The sequence below is a fragment of the Monodelphis domestica genome, chromosome 4, assembly GCF_027887165.1.
Source record: "Monodelphis domestica isolate mMonDom1 chromosome 4, mMonDom1.pri, whole genome shotgun sequence".
In the NCBI taxonomy this organism is placed as follows: Eukaryota; Metazoa; Chordata; class Mammalia; order Didelphimorphia; family Didelphidae; genus Monodelphis; species Monodelphis domestica.
This window is the reverse complement of record NC_077230.1, coordinates 325,291,290-325,310,390: the sequence shown is the minus strand read 5'-3', so window position 1 is coordinate 325,310,390 and position 19,101 is coordinate 325,291,290. Positions and strand designations below refer to the sequence as shown.

At 34.5% G+C, this 19,101-nt stretch overlaps 1 protein-coding gene across 6 annotated transcripts in view; it reads right to left on the bottom strand.

Moving 5' to 3' along the window:
• GRM5 (glutamate metabotropic receptor 5) overlaps nt 1-19,101 on the bottom strand; it is a 705,122-nt gene that overhangs the window by 447,452 nt on the left and 238,569 nt on the right. For all 6 annotated transcript variants that reach the window (XM_056794885.1, XM_003340952.4, XM_056794883.1 and 3 more), the window contains exon 3: nt 376-625. In XM_056794885.1, the coding sequence (XP_056650863.1) occupies nt 376-625 (250 nt within the window). The remainder of the gene's footprint in view (nt 1-375; nt 626-19,101) is intronic.

The following is a 19,101-nucleotide window of genomic DNA, read 5'->3' as shown; positions in this document are numbered from 1 at the left end:
TAAATTAATTAATTAAATAAATAAAAATTTAAAAATACAAAAATACTTTGATGACTCTTTTTTCAACATGAAATTTTTGTTATTTTTGTTTTAAAAGTTATAGTAACACTTGTAGAATGAATGACGTACATGACAATTCTTAGTCATTCTTATGAATCCAGTTGTAAAATAAAGATGATGAGACTATCCATACATCCTCCTGTGTACTCAAGATATGTAAAATCTAGTTCTGAGTCAAAGATTCTGGTACCAAAGAACTGAACCAACCCATCAAGAGGCAGAAACATGGTAAATTAAATAAATGCCAATACTTCTCACCCAGGATATTTCTGTCAGGAAGAAATATGATAATAAGTGATTCTCTTTACTACTCACCTTCCTAGAAGAAGAAATTCTCCAGTCAGCCCCTGGCGCCTCATAGCCATCAGCAAACCTCTCACTGTCATCCCCTCACAAAAGCAAGCCACCACTCTTGCCTTGGGCAGGTGGCTGATAAGCTTCTTCAGCAGCTTGTCAAAACTCTGCTCCCCAGCATTGCTATAGATCTTGTAGGAATGAGCAATGCAGATCCCTTCCTTGGCTGACATATCTTTGAATGCTTCCATCCCACTTTCTCCATAGTTGCCTGCATGAAAACACACACACACACAAAAAAACTGGGAATTAAATAGATAGGAACTGGTGCATTGGTCATGATAAAGTCCTCATGATATTTTGCTAATATCTGGAGCATTCCATTTTATATAAAACAAATGTATAGAAGTATATGAACATGCTTAACGGTTCCTTTGTTAACAACCCTCCCCTAACTAAAAATCCAGGTCATGAAAAGAGTCATACTGTATCATCAGATTTATTTTCATTTTATTTCTCCCAGTTATCTACAAAAATATCATCAGATTACTTGAAGGCAGCAGAAATGAAAATATTTACATTTGAAACCAATTTCATCCAAACCATATAAGCTATAGGAATTCTTAACCTTGGCATCATTCAATATCTATATGTGTGTATACCTTATGCCATACTATTATGATAAGTACTTCAATATAATCAAGTTCCTTTATAATTCTAAATATTTTATATATTTGGAGATATTATTCTGAGGAGACCATAAATTTCACCAAACTGAAAAAAAGGGATCCATGATCCATAAAATGTTTTTAAAAAGCCCTGGTTTACAATTTGGAATTATGCTTAAAGAATTCCAAAACTTTTTATACTCTTTGATCCATCAATATCATCACTAGGTTTGTTTATAAAAGAAAAGAGGAAAGGGGCCTGTTCATATGAAATTATTTATTGCAGCTCTTTTTTGGTAGCAAAGAATTAGAAATTGAGAGGTCATATATCATTTGGGGAATGGCTGAACAAGTTATGGTACATGATTGTGAGGAATACTGTTGTGTTAGAGTTGTCAAGCAGGATGAATTGGGAAAGATTTATGGGAAATGATGGAAAGTTAAATGAGCAGAATGAGAAGAACATTGTATTCAGTGTCAGCAATAATTTTTTAGGAACAACTGTGTATGACCTTGTTATTCTCAGCAATTTAGCCACCCAAGATGATCCTAAAGACTCATGATTTCAAAAAAAAACATCAGCCCACCAAGAAGGAACTGATGGAATCTGAACTTAAACATATTTGCTTTCTTTCTACTTTTATATATATATATATTTTCACAAAATGACTAATATGGAAAAAATTTACATGATAAACCATTTACATTGTATGAATTTATGTCAGATTGCTTACTATCTAGAAGGGGGGAAGGATGGAAGGAAGGAGAGAATTTGGAACTCAAAACTTAAAAAGAATAAATTAAAATTGTTTTCACATACAATTGGGGAAATAAAATATTATTTAAAAGAAAAAGTAACCCTGCTTTAAAGTTTCTGGAGATAGTTATTTGCTGAAGTTACTTAGCTTGTAGAAGACTAGTTATTGATCTATGACTTTAGTCTGCATAAAAACCAGACAAAGTAACAAAGAATCCAAAGGTCAACAGTCTAAAGAATAGATCTAGTTCCTGCTTATTTCACTCTACAAACAATTCAAATATACTTGTACAGACTGTTTCTATCTCTTGAATGTATAGACCACCAATTCATCTCTCTGCATTGCTGCAGGAAGGGATCTGTTCAAGTAATAAAAGATGAAAAGATTCCAAAACTTTGATCAGGAACTTCTGGTCACTAACTACACCAAGCTAATCTTAGGATTCCGTTTCTCTCAGGTCTGTTTTTAGTAAAATTTGTTCTTTGAATGAATTTCTGGAGGGGAAAATGTATATGTTTTAATTCCTTGAAGACTTTGGATAAAATAGTTAAAGTATAATACCTTACTCAATTCAATTCAACAAGCAATTACTAAGTACCCACTATACCTAAAGTTAAAACTAAGGACTTAAGAGCCAAAAAATGCTAATATCTTATTAAGTCAAAGATTTTGATTTTCTTTATATTTTTTAGAATTTGCAACAATGTCTAAACTTTGACCCATATTTTACCATGGGCAATGTATTTCAACTTCTTACTATACAATAAGTTGTGGTAAAAAGTATGATGCCAAAATATTAAGTAAAAATATCCTCAAAGTGATCATGGAAGAAGTATAGTAATATTTAATATAGGACTAAAATATGAAATTAAATTCCCTAAGAAACAACCACTTCATTGCTAAAGACTGCTCATCAGTTGTTTTCAGACTAAAGAAATAAGAAATATACATACATATATGTATTCATGTATATATGGATACATATTTCAAATTCAATAAAATAACACTTTTGATTTTCAAAAAGGGATAAATGAAGAAAAATGCTTTAAAATTATTATACCTAATATGAAAGTAAAGGAAAATAATGAATGTTGGAGGGGATGTGGCAAAATTAAGACACTAATACACTGTTGGAGGAGCTGTGAATTGATCCAACCATTCTGGAAGGCAATTTGAATTATGCCCAAAGGGCTTCAATCCAGCAATACCATACCAGGTTTGTACCCAAAAGAGATAATAATAAAAGTGCTTGTACAAAAATATTCATAGCTGCACTCTTTGTGGTGGCAAAAATTGAAAAATGGGGACATGTTGCTGGATTGGGGAATAGCTGAACAATTCATGGTATGATAGTAATGGAATTATTGTCCTATAAGGAAGGATAAACTGCTTGATTTCATATAACCTGGAAAGACCTCCATGAACTGATGTAGAGTGAAATGAGCACAATCAGGAAAATATTGTATACAGAGACTGAAACATTATAGGACAGTCATATGTAATAGACTTTGATACTGATAGCAATGCAATGATCCTGAGGGACTTATGAGAAAGAACACTATCCACATCAAGAGAAAGAATTTTAGGAGTAGGAACATGGCAGGAAAACATTTTATTTTTCACTTGTTAATATTGGTATTAGATGTGGGGTTTTGGTTTTTAAAAGATTATTAAAATGAGTAATATGGAAATAGGTATTGAATGAGAATACATGTATAACCCAGTGGAATTGCTTGTCGGTTTTGGAATGAGGGTGGGGAAAAGAGGAGGGAAGGTACATGAATTATGTAATCATGTAAAAATACTTAAATAAAAATTAAAAAAATAAATAAATAAAATAATAAGGTCTCAATGATTATGTCAACAAATACTTATTAAGGGTTTATGATGTTCCACATTAATGGGTTAAGGACAAGAGATGGATAAAAACACTTTTTTAAGGAAATTACATTCCAATGTTCAAGGCAACATACAAGTATATAGTGCTTATAACATATAAATGCATACATATGGATATATAGGTTTATTTCAATATAAATATATAGGTTTATTTCAATATGAATATATACAAATATGTACAATATATGGAAGTTGATTTCAAAGAAAAATACTAATTTTAAAGGGAACAGAAAGAAGATGAAAAGAGGCTTCCTGAAGGAGAGGGGATTTGGACTGAGTCTCATTTTTTAAAACCCTTACCTTCCATCTTAGAATGAATGATAAATATCAGTTCTAAGACAGAAGAGTAGTAAGAGTTAGGCAATGAGGGTTAAGTGACTTGTTCAGGGTCACACAGCTAAGAAGTTTTTGAGAGCAGATTTGAACAACCCAGGATCTCCCACCTTTAGGCCTGGCTCAATGTCCACTGAGCCATCTAGCTGCCCTTGAACTGAGTCTTAAAGGAAGCCTCAGAAGCCAGAATGTAAAGAAGAACAGAAGAAGATAGAGTGCATAGGGGAGCCATTAGAAAGACACAGTCTCAAGAAAAGAAGTATTATATACAAAGGGAAACAAAAAAGCAACTACTGTTGGATCATAAAGTACTCAGATGGAGTAAAATATAAAACTAGAAATGAAACAAAGGAGTCAGATTATTAAACATTTAAATTAAAAAAAAACATTTTATATTAGATATTGGAGGGGATAGGGAGTACCTGGAGTTAAATAACTGGGGAAGGGGCGACATCAGAACTGTGCTTTAAGAATATCACTTTTACATGTGGATAGAGGATGGGTAGTTTGTAGTGAAAAGAGATTTGAATCAGGGAGACTGAATAAAAGGCTATTGGAATAGACTAGGCATGAGTTGATATGAGCTTTTACAGAGGCATTAGTTATGTGAAGAGAAAGTAGGGACCTCATAGAAAAGTGATCATATTTTTCAGTATTTCTGATTAACCACCTCTTTTTGACTTCTGAACTTGTCCCGATTCAGTTCAGTCACATGGTAACAAGAGTCAATATTGGAACATAATGAGGTGCTTACATGACATTTATGAGGTAAGGAGGTTTACTTAGATATGGTTATAGAAGGTAGTAAGAATAGGTATTGAGGGCACCTAGAGATAATTCAGTTGAGCAGAGCTCCCTTGCCCAATTTTTCCATCATGATCCACCAGCCAAGGCTTAGATCCCCTTAATCCTCCTCTTGGCTGCTTTGTACTAGAAATCATCAGTTTAAGCCTGTATTCACCTCAGAGAATCAAAGCTATAGAAACATGTTAACATCTTTTCAGGAAAAAATAATCTAAACTATTGCTACCATACTGATACACTACATTATTCTAAATGAGGGAAATAATATGTGTTAGGAGTTTGAGAGAATAATATGACAAATAGAAGAGAGTTTAGTTTCTAAGCACCATGGATAGCTCTTTTCATGATTACCTCTGATTAAATGCTACTTAATTATTCACAGGGAAGTCTCTCATGATTTTGATGAGATATACCTATATTTAATTTCTCCAACACTACCCCCATAATGAAGGTGCCCCTGGGGGAGAAAACTCATTTTGCAATTAACATTCCTATAGAGTAAAATTAGCCAGAATCTTCCTTCTTCTATTTCACAGTAATTATTTCGCCAGCTCTAAGGAACAACTCTGTTTCAGTCCTGTATTCTTTTTCATCTCATCAATTGTGTCTAGAGGCAGCATTTTCTAGACTGTTTAGTGTGTGCACATTTATTTAATTTTCACTAATGAACACAGGACAGATTTATGAAAATGTAAAGTGTAATAACAGTTCTTCATTTGTTTTGCATCAGGAAAATGGCCTGCTTTCCAACAACAAGTGTGAAGCTCTTGAATATTCTCAAGTAAGAGCTCCAAAGAGGATATGTAATTTCTTGTTCCACAGATTTGTGGCTGGTACTTTTTAAAAGAATCTTAGCAACTTTGAATCACAATTAAGCAGTGAAGTGTGAAAGAGAGCACCAATTATTTGGAAGAATGCCAGAAAATCTCTCTTTTCTGGATAATTCTGAACACTTGGTTGTTAATTGTTGAGGAAATCTATGTGTATTTTCTACTTTGATGTGAGTCTTAGGTATTTGTAACCAGAAGTCATAGGCCCATGTGGCTAATGATAAAGGTACTTCTGCAGTCATTTAGTCCAGCTTTCACCTTTATTTTCTTTTTATTTTTCAGTTACTTGTTAAAACTTAATAAACTAAGGCCTAAAGAGATTAAGTGACTTGCACAAAAAAGAAGTAGTAGAGCTTTGAACCAGGGTTCTGTGTCTCCAGAGGGTGTGTGTGTGTGTGTGTGTGTGTGTGTGTGTGTATGTGTGTGTGTGTGTGTTGGAAAACACTCATTTTTTAGGAAGCTGAGACTTCTGGAAGCAAAATGACATTTCATAAGTTCTGCAGATTGTACAAAAGTTTTTTTCATGTCAACAAACTATGTTGCCTTCAACAAAATATAAGAAGCAAGATTAGTTGTAAAATATCACTATCTGTCCCCATACAGTCTTCTTAAATTGGACAGTATAAATCACTGGCATTATTTTGTAACAGAATTCATCTCTCTTGTAAGTGAATGTAAAATCATTAAAGGTAGGATGATTTTTGGTCACTGAATCACCAAAGCTTTATACCTAGTAAGTCTATCTAGTAAGTATTTAATAAATACTTATTGGATTGAATTGAATTATGGATAACACCAGAAACATGTCTTCAAAGTAACTATGCATCACACATATATTCTTCATTTACTGTGTGCTCTGATAAGAATTGTTTTCAAGATATTTTTCCCATTTTAATTTACTGTTCCTTGGAACTATTTTCTCCTTTGGCTTCCAAGTCACCAAGCAACATGTTAACACCTAATCTATGACTATACTGAGATGTTCTTTCAATGTGTTTGATATAAAGTAATAATACTATGTTTTAAAAACTATTTCCTATAATTCAATTTAATGTAATATAACCCCTAAGCAGTATTGATGAAAAGCAGGAATGCCATTTTATCTCTCAAGCAAATGATCCATTTTAAACATCTTCTTTCAATCACTAAAATTTCTCGTGTGAGCAGATTGGCTAACATGACAGCAAAGGGAAGTAATAAATGTTGGAGGAGGTGTGGCAAAATAGGGACATTAATGCATTGCTGGTGGAGTTGTGAATTGATCCAGCCATTCTAGATGGCAACTATACCCAAAGAGCTTTAAAAGGCTGCCTGCCCTTTGATCCAGCCATACCACTGCTGGGTTTATACCCCAAATATATCATAAGGAAAATGACTTGTGCAAAACTATTTATAGCTGTGCTCTTTGTGGTGGCAAAAAAAAAGGAAAATGAGGTGATGCCCTTTGATTAGGAAGTGGCTAAACAAATTGTGGTATATGTTGGTGATGGAATACTATTGTGCTAAAATGAATAATGAACTGGAGGAATTCCATGTGAACTGGAAAGACCCCAAGGAATTGATACAGAGTGAAAGGAAAACATTGTACACATCGACTGATACACTGTGGCACAATCAAATGTAATTGACTTCTCTACTAGCAACAATGCAATGATCCAAAACATTTATGAGGGACTTATGAGAATGAACACAATCCACATCCAGAAAAAGAATTGTGGGAGCAGAAAAACGGAAGAAAAAACAACTGCTTGATCACATGGGTCTATGGGAATATGATTGAGGACACAGAATCTAAATGATCACCCTAGTGCAAATACTAATAATATGGAAATAGGTTTTGATCAATGTGACATGAAAAACACAGTGGAATTGAATGTTAGTTATAGGGGGGGAGAAGAGGGGAGAGAAAGAATAACCATGGAAAAATTTTCTTAATTAATCAATAAAATAAAATTTAAAACAAAAACAAAAGTTCCTGATGACATGGAACAATTAACAAATATGTTAAAATAAAATACCCTTTTGATAGAATGGCTGCAGTTCCTTCAAAGGTAAGGTTTTGTGTATATTCTAGGCAGATTTCATTCAAGATTGAACTACCTAGAACATATTTGGACATTTAGCTTTTCAAAAAGATTTGCACATGACTTTGTTACTTTATAAATTGAGAAAAAAGGAAATGTGTGTTTTTCTGACCCTAGAATCCTTCTAGTGGCTTTCAACTTGAGCTTTACACCTCATACTTCAAGGAATTAGTTCAGTACCATGTTTACTGTTTAACCTTCCTTGGCACAGTTCATTGGAAGCATTCATTCATTCATTCAATGAAATGATGCTGCTGATACTTAAAAGTTTTATGTGGTCATAAATATATTTACTACTAAATCATTATTTGGCAATGTTTTGTATGATTTTTTTTAAAAAAGCAACTATTTTAGGGGAAAGTTGGGTAGTTCAGTAGGTTGATAGGCAGGCCTAGATATGAGAGGTCCTGGGTTAAATCTGGCCTCAGAAACTTCCCAGCTGTGTGACCCTGGGAAAGTCACATAACCCTCATTGCCTAGCCCTTACCGCTCTTCTGCCTTGGAACCAATATGCAGTATTCATTTCAAGATGGAAGTTAAGGGTCTAAAAAAATAAAAAGCAACTATTTTAATGTTTATAAATTTGATCATGAACATTTTTGTCAATTATAGACATCTGGAAATACCTATTATATTAATATTTAGGAAGAACAACAAAACTTTATTGTAATTTTTTCAATATAATATACCTTTTCAAAAATTAAGCCAATAAGATCAAAGACTTCTCTAATTAGAAAACACAAATCAAATCATAGGCCTGAGAATATTGTGAGTTTCCACTATTGGTAGGATTATGTGGATATTTTCATATTAAATAATAGGATTTTGATAATGAATCTCTATTAAAGTGTTAATAACTCTTTTAGAAATGTTCCAATATTTATGAAAAATTTAGAATACCTTATTTTCACTGATTCTTTTCCCTGAAAACAACAATAGAAGAAAAGAGATTATAGAACCAGAAAACAGAATCAGTGAAGACCAAGCTTCTGAATGTAGGTTGAGAATAATACAGTGAAACTCCACAGAGGAAAAATTAATTATACCAGGTTGAATTAATTTTAAAATTATTTTCATAATTCATTCAACCAGTGGAGGAGGGAGAACACTACACATCTAGAGAGACATTCAAGAACCAAGTAAGAAAACATGATAAGACTAGTGGGTTTTATGTAAATAATTACTTTTATGTAAAGCAACAGGGGTTCTAGTTCTACATTAATGCTTATCCATCCATCCATCCATAAATAGTTGTCTAATTAATTTATATAGGCTTATGCAAACTCAAAGAATTTATAAAGTTCACAAAAATCTGTGTTGGAATTTCAGAGGCCATCTTATACAAACAGAAAACCAAAAAAGAATCTCAATCACTTTGATAAGAAGTCATTTAAGACTTTGCTTGAAAATTCTAGAGAGGAAAACCCCTACCTTCCAAAGAAGTTTATACCACTCTACTTTTCTATTTTTTTCTCTAAGCTCTAATAAGATTCTGAGTTGATATACATACATACATATATATATATATATATATATATATATATATATCAGGGAATCTAGTCTTTTTCTGGATATAGAAGCAGCTCTAGCTTCATTTCCTGTTAATGAATATCCACTGAACTTGAAGACCTGAACTCCTTAAAATGAGGATTTGTTCACCAGTATTTGGCCAAGCACTCAAAAATGACCAGAAGGATCTTTTGCATGATTACTTTGGTAGGGATGGGGCAAACTTATATTTATAGTCTAATCACTTTGGATGATCCACTGATATTAAGATCAGTCATTCCTAGGCCTCTTTAATCATAAAACAGATTGTCAGACACTAAATCAAGGCATATATCAGTGAAAAATAACACATTTATCACACTCCTACTATGTAGGCTTGCTAATTCTATAATAAGCAGTGAAGATCTGTTTAGCAACTCTTTAGAAGTAGGTAAGAGTAGTTTTCCTATTATCCAGGCTCATAATTTTAGGCACCAACTCCTTTTCAAGAGAGTTGAAAGGCCCCCTAGTAAGATGAAATTGGCTTAGTCCCTTAGCAGTAGTTGATTTAAAGATGCTAAAGAAATCATTTAAATGGATATAATATAAAGTTAACCAAGTATACAACACAATCTAAAGTGGCCACCTATACAGTAATGAATGGAGATTCACAAATATTTCTCATTACATTTGGCTTGTCTCTGAAATGGCTAGATTTTGGGAGCCCAAATGAAAGATAAAAGGAATGAAGACTATTTTCCTGACTCCCTTCAAGTCTCAGGTAAAATCCCATCTTGTGGGAGAACCCTTTCCTAATGTTGTAATTTTTTTAGATTACACATCTATATAATCTTCAATGATCATATTTTGACTTTTTGCAATCCATGTTATCTCCCCCCTCCCCCGTTTCCCATCTCCACCCCCCAAGGCAGCAGGTAATATGATATAGGTTGTACTTGTGTTACCATACATTTCCATGTTCATCATGTTGTGAAGAAGACATATATTGCTTACACTAGAGAATAATTCATGGAGGAAATTAAAAAGTGAAGAACTGTATGCTTCACTCTGCATTCTGACTCTTTCAATTCCTTCTATGATAGTGGATAGTCTTTTTAGTCATGAATCCCTTGGAATTCTGCATCTTTGCATTGCTGATAATAATTGTCATTCACAATTGATCATTGCACTTTATTGATATTACTGTGTACAACATTCTTTTTCTGCTCACTTCACATTTATTCACCTCATATAAGTCTGTTCAGGTTTGTGATCTTCTTGTTGGTCATTTCTTAAGGCACAATAGTATTCCATTACAGTCATATACCCCATTTTTTTCAGTCATTCCCCAATTGATGTAAATCCTTTCAGTTTCAATTCTTTGCCACCATAAAAGAACTGCTATAAATATTTTATAAGAAGGTCTTTTCCACCTATCTTTGATCTCTTTGGGATACAGACTTAGTAGTGGTATAGCTGAGTTAAAGGCTATACACAATTTTGTGGCCCTCCTACTTCTTCTTAATCCTTGTACTTTCTCTCTGAGATCATCTTCAGTTTATCTTGTATATACCTTGTTGGCACATACTCATTCTATACTTTCTCCCCCAATAAACTATGTATTTGTTGAGTGAAAAGATGGTGTTTTTGCAGTCATTTAATTCCCATTGCTTGCTATAGTGCCAGAAATATAAAAATAAATGCTCATGGACCTAACTCAGCCTCCCTGAGTCTCTGTTACTCATCTTCAAAAGGGGAATAATACATATAATATCTCCCTTACCAGTTTATTGCAGTGGTCAAAAAATTGATGTATGGCATTTTGTAAATTTCTAAACATTCTCAAATGTTAGCTATTATTACTAATATCCTTTAAGTAAGAACATGCTTCTAAACATTTTAGAACAGGGGAATGACATGGTTAGACCTGCTTACTTGGAAGATCTGGGTAACAGTTTTAGGAAGGAAAGACTAACCCAAAGGCTTTCATCAAATTCAGTGAAAATTAATAGGGAAATGGTCTTATAAATTAAGAGAAGGGGATGACTGTGACAGGTATCTTGGAAATTAATCGATTGCATTTGTTCACTTTTGGGTATAGAAATGAAGGAATAAGGAGTTAAGGATGACTCAAATTTCAGGCATGGGTGACTGGGAAGAAACTGTATATTCTGAAGAGACAAGTGTAATTATTGTTAATCAAATGTTTAATTCATGCTCATTATGGCTAGCACATTAGTTCTGGAAAGACCAAATCTGTGATGCAGTAGAATAGTATTTTTGCATACTTTACTGATACTTTGGAGTACATTATAGGATTCAGAATAGGAAAGTTTATTAGAAATCATGCAATCCAATCCCTTCATTTACAAATAAAGAACTTAAGATCTGGGAGGAAGGATAAAATGAATTATTCAGTATCATCTCTCCTCTGCCACTACCAACACTCAAGTTCATGTCCTCATCACCTTGTTCAGGGACTATTAAAATAATCTGTTGGCAGGTCAACAGACTTCAAGTCTCTTTCCTTTACAACCCATCTTCCATTCAGTCACTAAAGTCATTTTCCTATAGTTCATGTCTGACCAGGTATTCAATAAATTCTAGTGGCTCCCAATCATCTCCAGAAAGAAACATAAAATTCTTCTTGTCATTCTTGCCCTTTTAAACCTTAGCCACTCCTAAATATCGATACTTTTTACACCTTACTCCCCAGCATGTATTCTTAAATCCAGCAACATTGAAGTCCTGGTTATGCATGAAGAAGAAACACTCTCTCTCTCAGCTCTGGGCATTTTCTCTGGCTGTTCTCACTGTCTGGAATACTCTCTCTCCTCAACTCTGTCAATTGACTTCATTGGCTTTCTTTAAATTGTCCCAGTTAAAGTCCCATCTTTAGGAAGCCTTTCTGGACACCCTCCCCTTAATGCTAATGCCTTCACTGTTAATCATTTTCTTTTTTTCTTGCATGTCACTTTTACTTGAAAGATATTTGTTTGAATGTTGTATCCTCCATTGGACTATAAATTCTCAGAGGGCAGGGAATATCTTTTACCTTATTTTGTATTCCCAACACTTAGCATCAGATAGCATATTTGTTACATAGTAGCCACTTAAATTATTATTAATTGATAATAAGTTGCAGGGTCTATATTTGAACCAATATCCTTTGAATCAAGTGTAATTTTTGCTATTCTATTCAGTCATCATTGAGTTCAATCCCTTAATGAAAAAAAAAGTGATGAAAAACTCAAATGAATTTGATGTGATTTTTATTCTCTTTTTTACACAATGTCATTTGTGTCTTCCTCTATAGACATTTTGATCTTCCTCAATAATCTAAAGTGCTTTTTCTTTTTCTTTACTTAGGTATACAGGAGTTGAGATAGAGGCAATGTCTAATAATATAAATAATAATTAATCACTAGCTCCCAGAGATGTGCATTAGCTACCTTATGTAATAATTAAATGGGTTTGACAAATATAAGAATTGAAAAAATGTGGTTTCTGTTCATAATATTTAAATATAAATCATGAGACTGTTAGTAGCTTTAGTACTTTAGTAGCTTTATTACTGCAAAATACTGATAGTAAGAGAGGGGAATGTAGGAAGGAGGTAGAAAATATTGCCTACCTAAAAATACCCTAAGTCTGGGCCAAGTGCCTCCAGACTGCAAATGTGAATCCAAATGCAAATCTCACCAGCCCACAAGAGTATCTCCAGCCAGGTGTTTCAACAACTAAAGATCAATACTGAAGAGGCTGAGCCACAAAGAGCTGTCTCTCATGCCAAGGAGGCAAGAGTCTCAGCCAAGTAAGAATCTCTCTTCAGCCTGAGTCTCCAATGGAGAAAGACAAATCTTCACCAGAATCTGAAGTCTGATTCAGGAAGCCAAAATCTGAAGCAACTCATCAACGTGCCTCACCAGAGCTCATGCCCATGAGGCAAAAGACTGTACAAGAACTCCAGGGTTTCAGAAGCTCTCCCTTATACCCAGTTTTCTCCACCCATCAACTCTTCTCCTCACATCTCAGCAATCAATCACAGTCTCCCTGTTTGCCTAACACTGCCCAGGTTTGAGCAGTACTTATGATCATCTAGGGTATGAACTTCCTTTTCTAATAAATTCTTAGTAACTAAATGTTAATGACTAAGTGTGAAAGGCAGGGACTCCAGGTTCTTGATTGATTAACTTAAAATAGACAAAGAGAGTTTAAATTCTCTTTCTAACTTAGATACCAGAAATTAGTTTTATTTGCTAGTACTGAATGACAAAACTGATCACACTTCATCATTGTCTTAGTAGATAAATCCTAGGAAATCACCCAATAAAGAAAAATGTTGCCCAGTTGCACAGTGACACATAAGTGTCAAAGTTGAGATTTGAACTCTAGACATCTTGAATCTTAAATCAAGCCTTCAAGTCAACATTGTCTGATGCCTCTGAGTGTCTATAAAATATAAATATCTGTATAATAAAAATTTTAAACTCTATAAAATGGACTATTTATTTTATTTTTCTACAGTCTTTATATTCCATCTTAGAATCAATATCTTGTATTATTTCTAAGGGAGAAGAGGGGTAAGGGCTAGGCAATGGGAGTTAAATGACTTATCCAGGCTTACACAGCTAGGAAGTGTCTGAGACCAGATTTTAACCCAGGACCTCTAGTCCTGGCCTCAATCCTCTGAATAACCTAGATTCTCTTGGGTTATTAATTTTCAACAATATGCTAGAACTTTGCCATATGACACTGCTCAGCATATAATATTCACTAAAAGGTATGTTTGTATTGGATTCCATCCAGTGCTGTTTGTAACTGGAGTTACTAGAAGGATTTTTTTAACACATACATTTACCATACTATCTTAGCCATGTAACATGCACGGCATTAGTATATGGATTTTAGGCATTTGACCAGGAAATAAAATCTAATATAGGAAAACACTCTGAACAGTTTCTTGAAATTTGACCTATTCAGAGGAAATTTCACTTTAGGAAGAATTCCCAAATATTGTTAGAGTTAAATAGACATTGGCAACCTTTAAAAAGTGGCACAATATATTAGATACCTTTGGTTCTTTTTTTTCTGGGATGACTAGGATGGTAATAGTGGTGACAGCAATTTCCCCTAGGAAAGCAGGAAAGTGACCATGTCCATTTTCATGTGTCAGGACAATCACAAACATCAACTTACACAACAGGCATGAAACATAGCTGTGATGATAGGTTCATAGACCATTGAAATCAGCCTGCATGTCTCTAGGAATATGAGATCAGGCTAAGTTACACAAAGTCACAGATTAGACTCAAGGTAGAATCTATGGGACTTGCCATTATAGTTCAATATCTTCTTTAGATTACTCTGTCAAGCCTATACAATGATACAGAACCTTACTTAGAACAATAAAAAGACGCCTAATGCAATGGTATCACTTTCTTTTTTTTTAACATTATTTTATTTGGTCGTTTTCATACATTATTCACTGGAAACAAAGATCGTTTTCTTTTCCTCCCCACCCCTTCCCCCTCCCCCCCGCCTTTCCCTCTCCCATAGCCAAGGCATGATTCCACTGGTTATCACATGTGTTCTTGACTCGAACCCATTTCCCTGTTGTTGGAATTTGCATTATAGTGTTCATTTAGAGTCTCTCCTCAGTCTTATCTCCTCCAACCCTGTAGTCAAGCAGTTGCTTTTCATCGGTGTTTTTACTCCCACAGTTTATCCTCTGCTTGTGGGTAGTATTTTTTTTTAGATCCCTGCAGATTGTTCAGGGAAATTGCATTGATACTAATGGAGAAGTCCATCACCTTCGATTGTACCACAATGTATCAGTCTCTGTGTATAATGTTTTCCTGGTTCTGCTCATTTCACTCTGCATCACTTCCTGGAGGTTGTTCCAGTCTCCATGGAATTCCTCCACTTTATTATTCCTTTTAGCACAATAGTATTCCATCACCAACATATACCACAATTTGTTCAGCCATTCCCCAATTGAAGGGCATCCCCTCATTTTCCAATTTTTGGCCATCACAAAGAGCGCAGCTATGAATATTCTTGTACAAGTCTTTTTGTCCATTATCTCTTTGGGGTACAAGCCCAGCAGTGCTATGGCTGGATCAAAGGGCAGACAGTCTTTTATCACCCTTTGGACATAGTTCCAAATTGCCCTCCAGAATGGTTGGATCAATTCACAACTCCACCAGCAATGAATTAGTGTCCCCACTTTGCCACATCCCCTCCAGCATTTATTACTTTGCATAGCTGTCATGTTAGCCAATCTGCTAGGTGTGAGGTGATACCTCAGAGTTGTTTTGATTTGCATCTCTCTGATTATAAGAGATGTAGAGCACTTTTTCATGTGCTTATTAATAGTTTTGATTTCTTTGGCTGAGAATTGCCTGTTCATTTCCCTTGCCCATTTGTCAATTGGAGAATGGCTTGATTTTTTGTACAATTGATTTAGTTCTTTATAAATTTGAGTAATTAAACCTTTGTCAGAGGTTTTTATGAAGATTGTTTCCCAATTTGTTGCTACCCTTCTGATTTTGGTTACATTGGTTTTGTTTGTACAAAAACTTTTTAATTTGATGTAATCCAGATTATTTATTTTGCATTTTGTAACTCTTTCTAATTCTTGCTTGGTTTTGAAGTATTTCCCTTCCCAAAGGTCTGACATGTATTCTATTCTGTGTTCGCCTAATTTTCTTATAGTTTCCTTCTTTATGTTCAAGTCATTCATCCATTTTGAATTTATCTTGGTGTAGGGTGTGAGGTGTTGATCTAAGCCTAATCTTTCCCACACTGTCCTCCAATTTTCCCAGCAGTTTTTATGAAATAGTGGATTTTTGTCCCAAAAGCTGGGATCTTTGGGTTTGTCATATACTGTCTTGCTGAGGTTGCTTGCCCCCAGTCTATTCCACTGATCCTCCTTTCTGTCTCTTAGCCAGTACCAAATTGTTTTGATGACCGCTGCTTTGTAATATAGTCTGAGATCTGGGACTGCAAGACCCCCTTCCTTTGTATTTTTTTCATTATTTCCCTGGCTATCCTTGATCTTTTGTTCTTCCAAATGAACTTTGTTATGGTTTTTTCTAAATCAGTAAAAAATTTTTTTGGAAGTTCCATGGGTATGGCACTAAATAGATAGATGAGTTTGGGTAGGATGGTCATTTTTATTATATTGGCTCGTCCTACCCATGAGCAGTTAATGTTCTTCCAATTGTTCAAGACTAGTTTTAGTTGTGTGGAAAGTGTTTTGTAGTTGTGTTCATATAGATCCTGTGTTTGTCTCAGGAAATAGATTCCTAAGTATTTTATTTTGTCTTGGGTAATTTTGAATGGGATTTCTCTTTCTAGTTCTTGCTGCTGAGCAGTGTTGGAATTATATAGAAATGCTGATGACTTATGTGGGTTTATTTTGTATCCTGCAACTTTGCTAAAGTTGTTGATTATTTCGATTAGCTTTTTGGTTGAATCTCTAGGATTCTTTAAGTAGACCATCATGTCATCTGCAAAGAGCGATAATTTGGTCTCCTCCTTGCCTATTTTGATGCCTTCAATTTCTTTTTCTTCTCTAATTGCTACTGCTAGTGTTTCTAATACAATGTCAAATAATAGAGGTGATAATGGGCATCCTTGTTTCACTCCTGATCTTAATGGGAATGGATTTAGTTTATCCCCATTGCAGATGATATTAGCTGATGGTTTTAGATATATACTGTTTATTATTTTTAGGAATGACCCTTCTATTCCTATGCTTTCTAGTGTTTTTAGTAGGAATGGGTGTTGTATTTTATCAAATGCTTTTTCTGCATCTATTGAGATAATCATGTAGTTCTTGTTGGTTTGCTTGTTGATGTGGTCAATTATGTGGATAGTTTTCCTAATGTTGAACCAGCCCTGCATCCCTGGTATAAATCCTACTTGATCATGGTGGATGACCCTTCTAATCACTTCCTGGACTCTTTTTGCTAGTATCCTATTTAAGATTTTTGCATCTATATTCATTAGGGAGATTGGTCTATAATTTTCTTTCTCTGTTTTTGGCCTGCCTGGTTTTGGAATCAGTACCATGCTTGTGTCATAAAAGGAGTTTGGTAGAACTCCCTCTTTGCTTATTATGTCAAATAGTTTGTATAGTATTGGGATTAACTGTTCTCTGAATGTTTGATAGAATTCGCTGGTGAATCCATCAGGCCCTGGGGATTTTTTCTTAGGAAGTTCTGTGATGGCCTGTTGGATTTCTTTTTCTGATATGGGATTATTTAAGAAAACTATTTCTTCTTCTGTTAGTCTAGGCAATTTATATTTTTGTAAATATTCATCCATATCACCTAGGTTGGTATATTTATTGCCATATAGTTGGGCAAAGTAGTTTTTAATGATTGCCTTAATTTCCTCTTCATTGGAGGTGAGATCCCCCTTTTCATCCTTGATGCTATTAATTTGCCTTTCTTCTTTCCTTTTTTTAATTAAATTAACCAGTACTTTGTCTATTTTGTCTGTTTTTTCAAAGTACCAGCTTCTAGTCTTGTTTATTAGCTTAATAGTTCTGTCACTTTCTATTTTATTAATTTCTCCCTTAATTTTTAGGATCTCTAGTATGGTTTTCTTCTGGGGGTTTTTAATTTGTTCATTCTCAAGTTTTTTGATTTGCATTTCCAATTCCTTGGTCTCTGTCCTCCCTAATTTGTTAATATATGCACTCAGGGATATGAATTTTCCTCTAAGTACTGCCTTGGATGCATCCCATAAGGTTTGAAAGGATGTTTCGCCGTTGTCATTTTCTTCAACGAAATTGTTAATTGTTTCTATGATTTCTTCTCTAACTATCAGATTTTGGAGTATCATGTTATTTAATTTCCAATTAATTTTTGATTTGGGTCTCCATGTACCCTTGCCGATCAATATTTTAATTGCCTTGTGATCTGAAAAGGCTGCAGTTAATATTTCTGCTTTTCTGCATTTGAGTGCCATGTTTCTATGACCTAGTGTATGATCTATTTTTGTGAATGTGCCATGTGGTGCTGAAAAGAAGGTGTATTCCTTTTTGTCCCTATTTATTTTTCTCCATATGTCTATTAACTCTAATTTTTCTAAGATTTCATTCACCTCTTTTACCTCTTTCTTGTTTATTTTTTGGTTTGATTTATCTAAATTTGATAGTGGTTGGTTCAAGTCTCCCACTAATATGGTTTTACTGTCTATTTCCTCCTTCAATTCTCCTAGTTTCTCTATTAAAAATTTGGATGCTATACCATTTGGTGCATACATGTTGATTAGTGATATTTCCTCATTGTCTATACTTCCTTTTAGCAGAATATATTTACCTTCCCTATCCCTTTTGATCAGGTCTATTTGTACTTTGGCTTTGTCAGATATCATGATTGCAACTCCTGCCTTCTTTCTATCAGTTGAGGCCCAAAAGGTCTTAGTCCAACCTTTAATTCTAACCTTGTGAGTGTCAACCCGTCTCATATGTGTTTCTTGAAGACAACATATGGTAGGGTTTTGGGTTCTAATCCAATCTGCTATTTGTCTACGTTTTATGGGTGAGTTCATCCCATTCACGTTCAAAGTTATGATTGTTATTTGTGGATTCGCTGGCATTTTGATATCTTCCCCTAGTTCTGACCTTTCTTCTTTAGCTTTCTTCTTTTGAACCAGTGATTTACTTTAGGTCAGTCCCCCTAGTCCCCTCCCTTGAGATTCTTCCCTTTCTAGCCCCTCCCTTTTTATGCTCCCTTCCCCTCCCCCCTGTCCTTCCCTCCCTTTTTGTACTCCCTCCCCCCTCCCCCTTCTTGATTTTCCTTTCTTTCTTGCCCTAATGGATAAGATAGAATTCAGGATCCCACTGGATCTAGATGTTCTTCCCTCT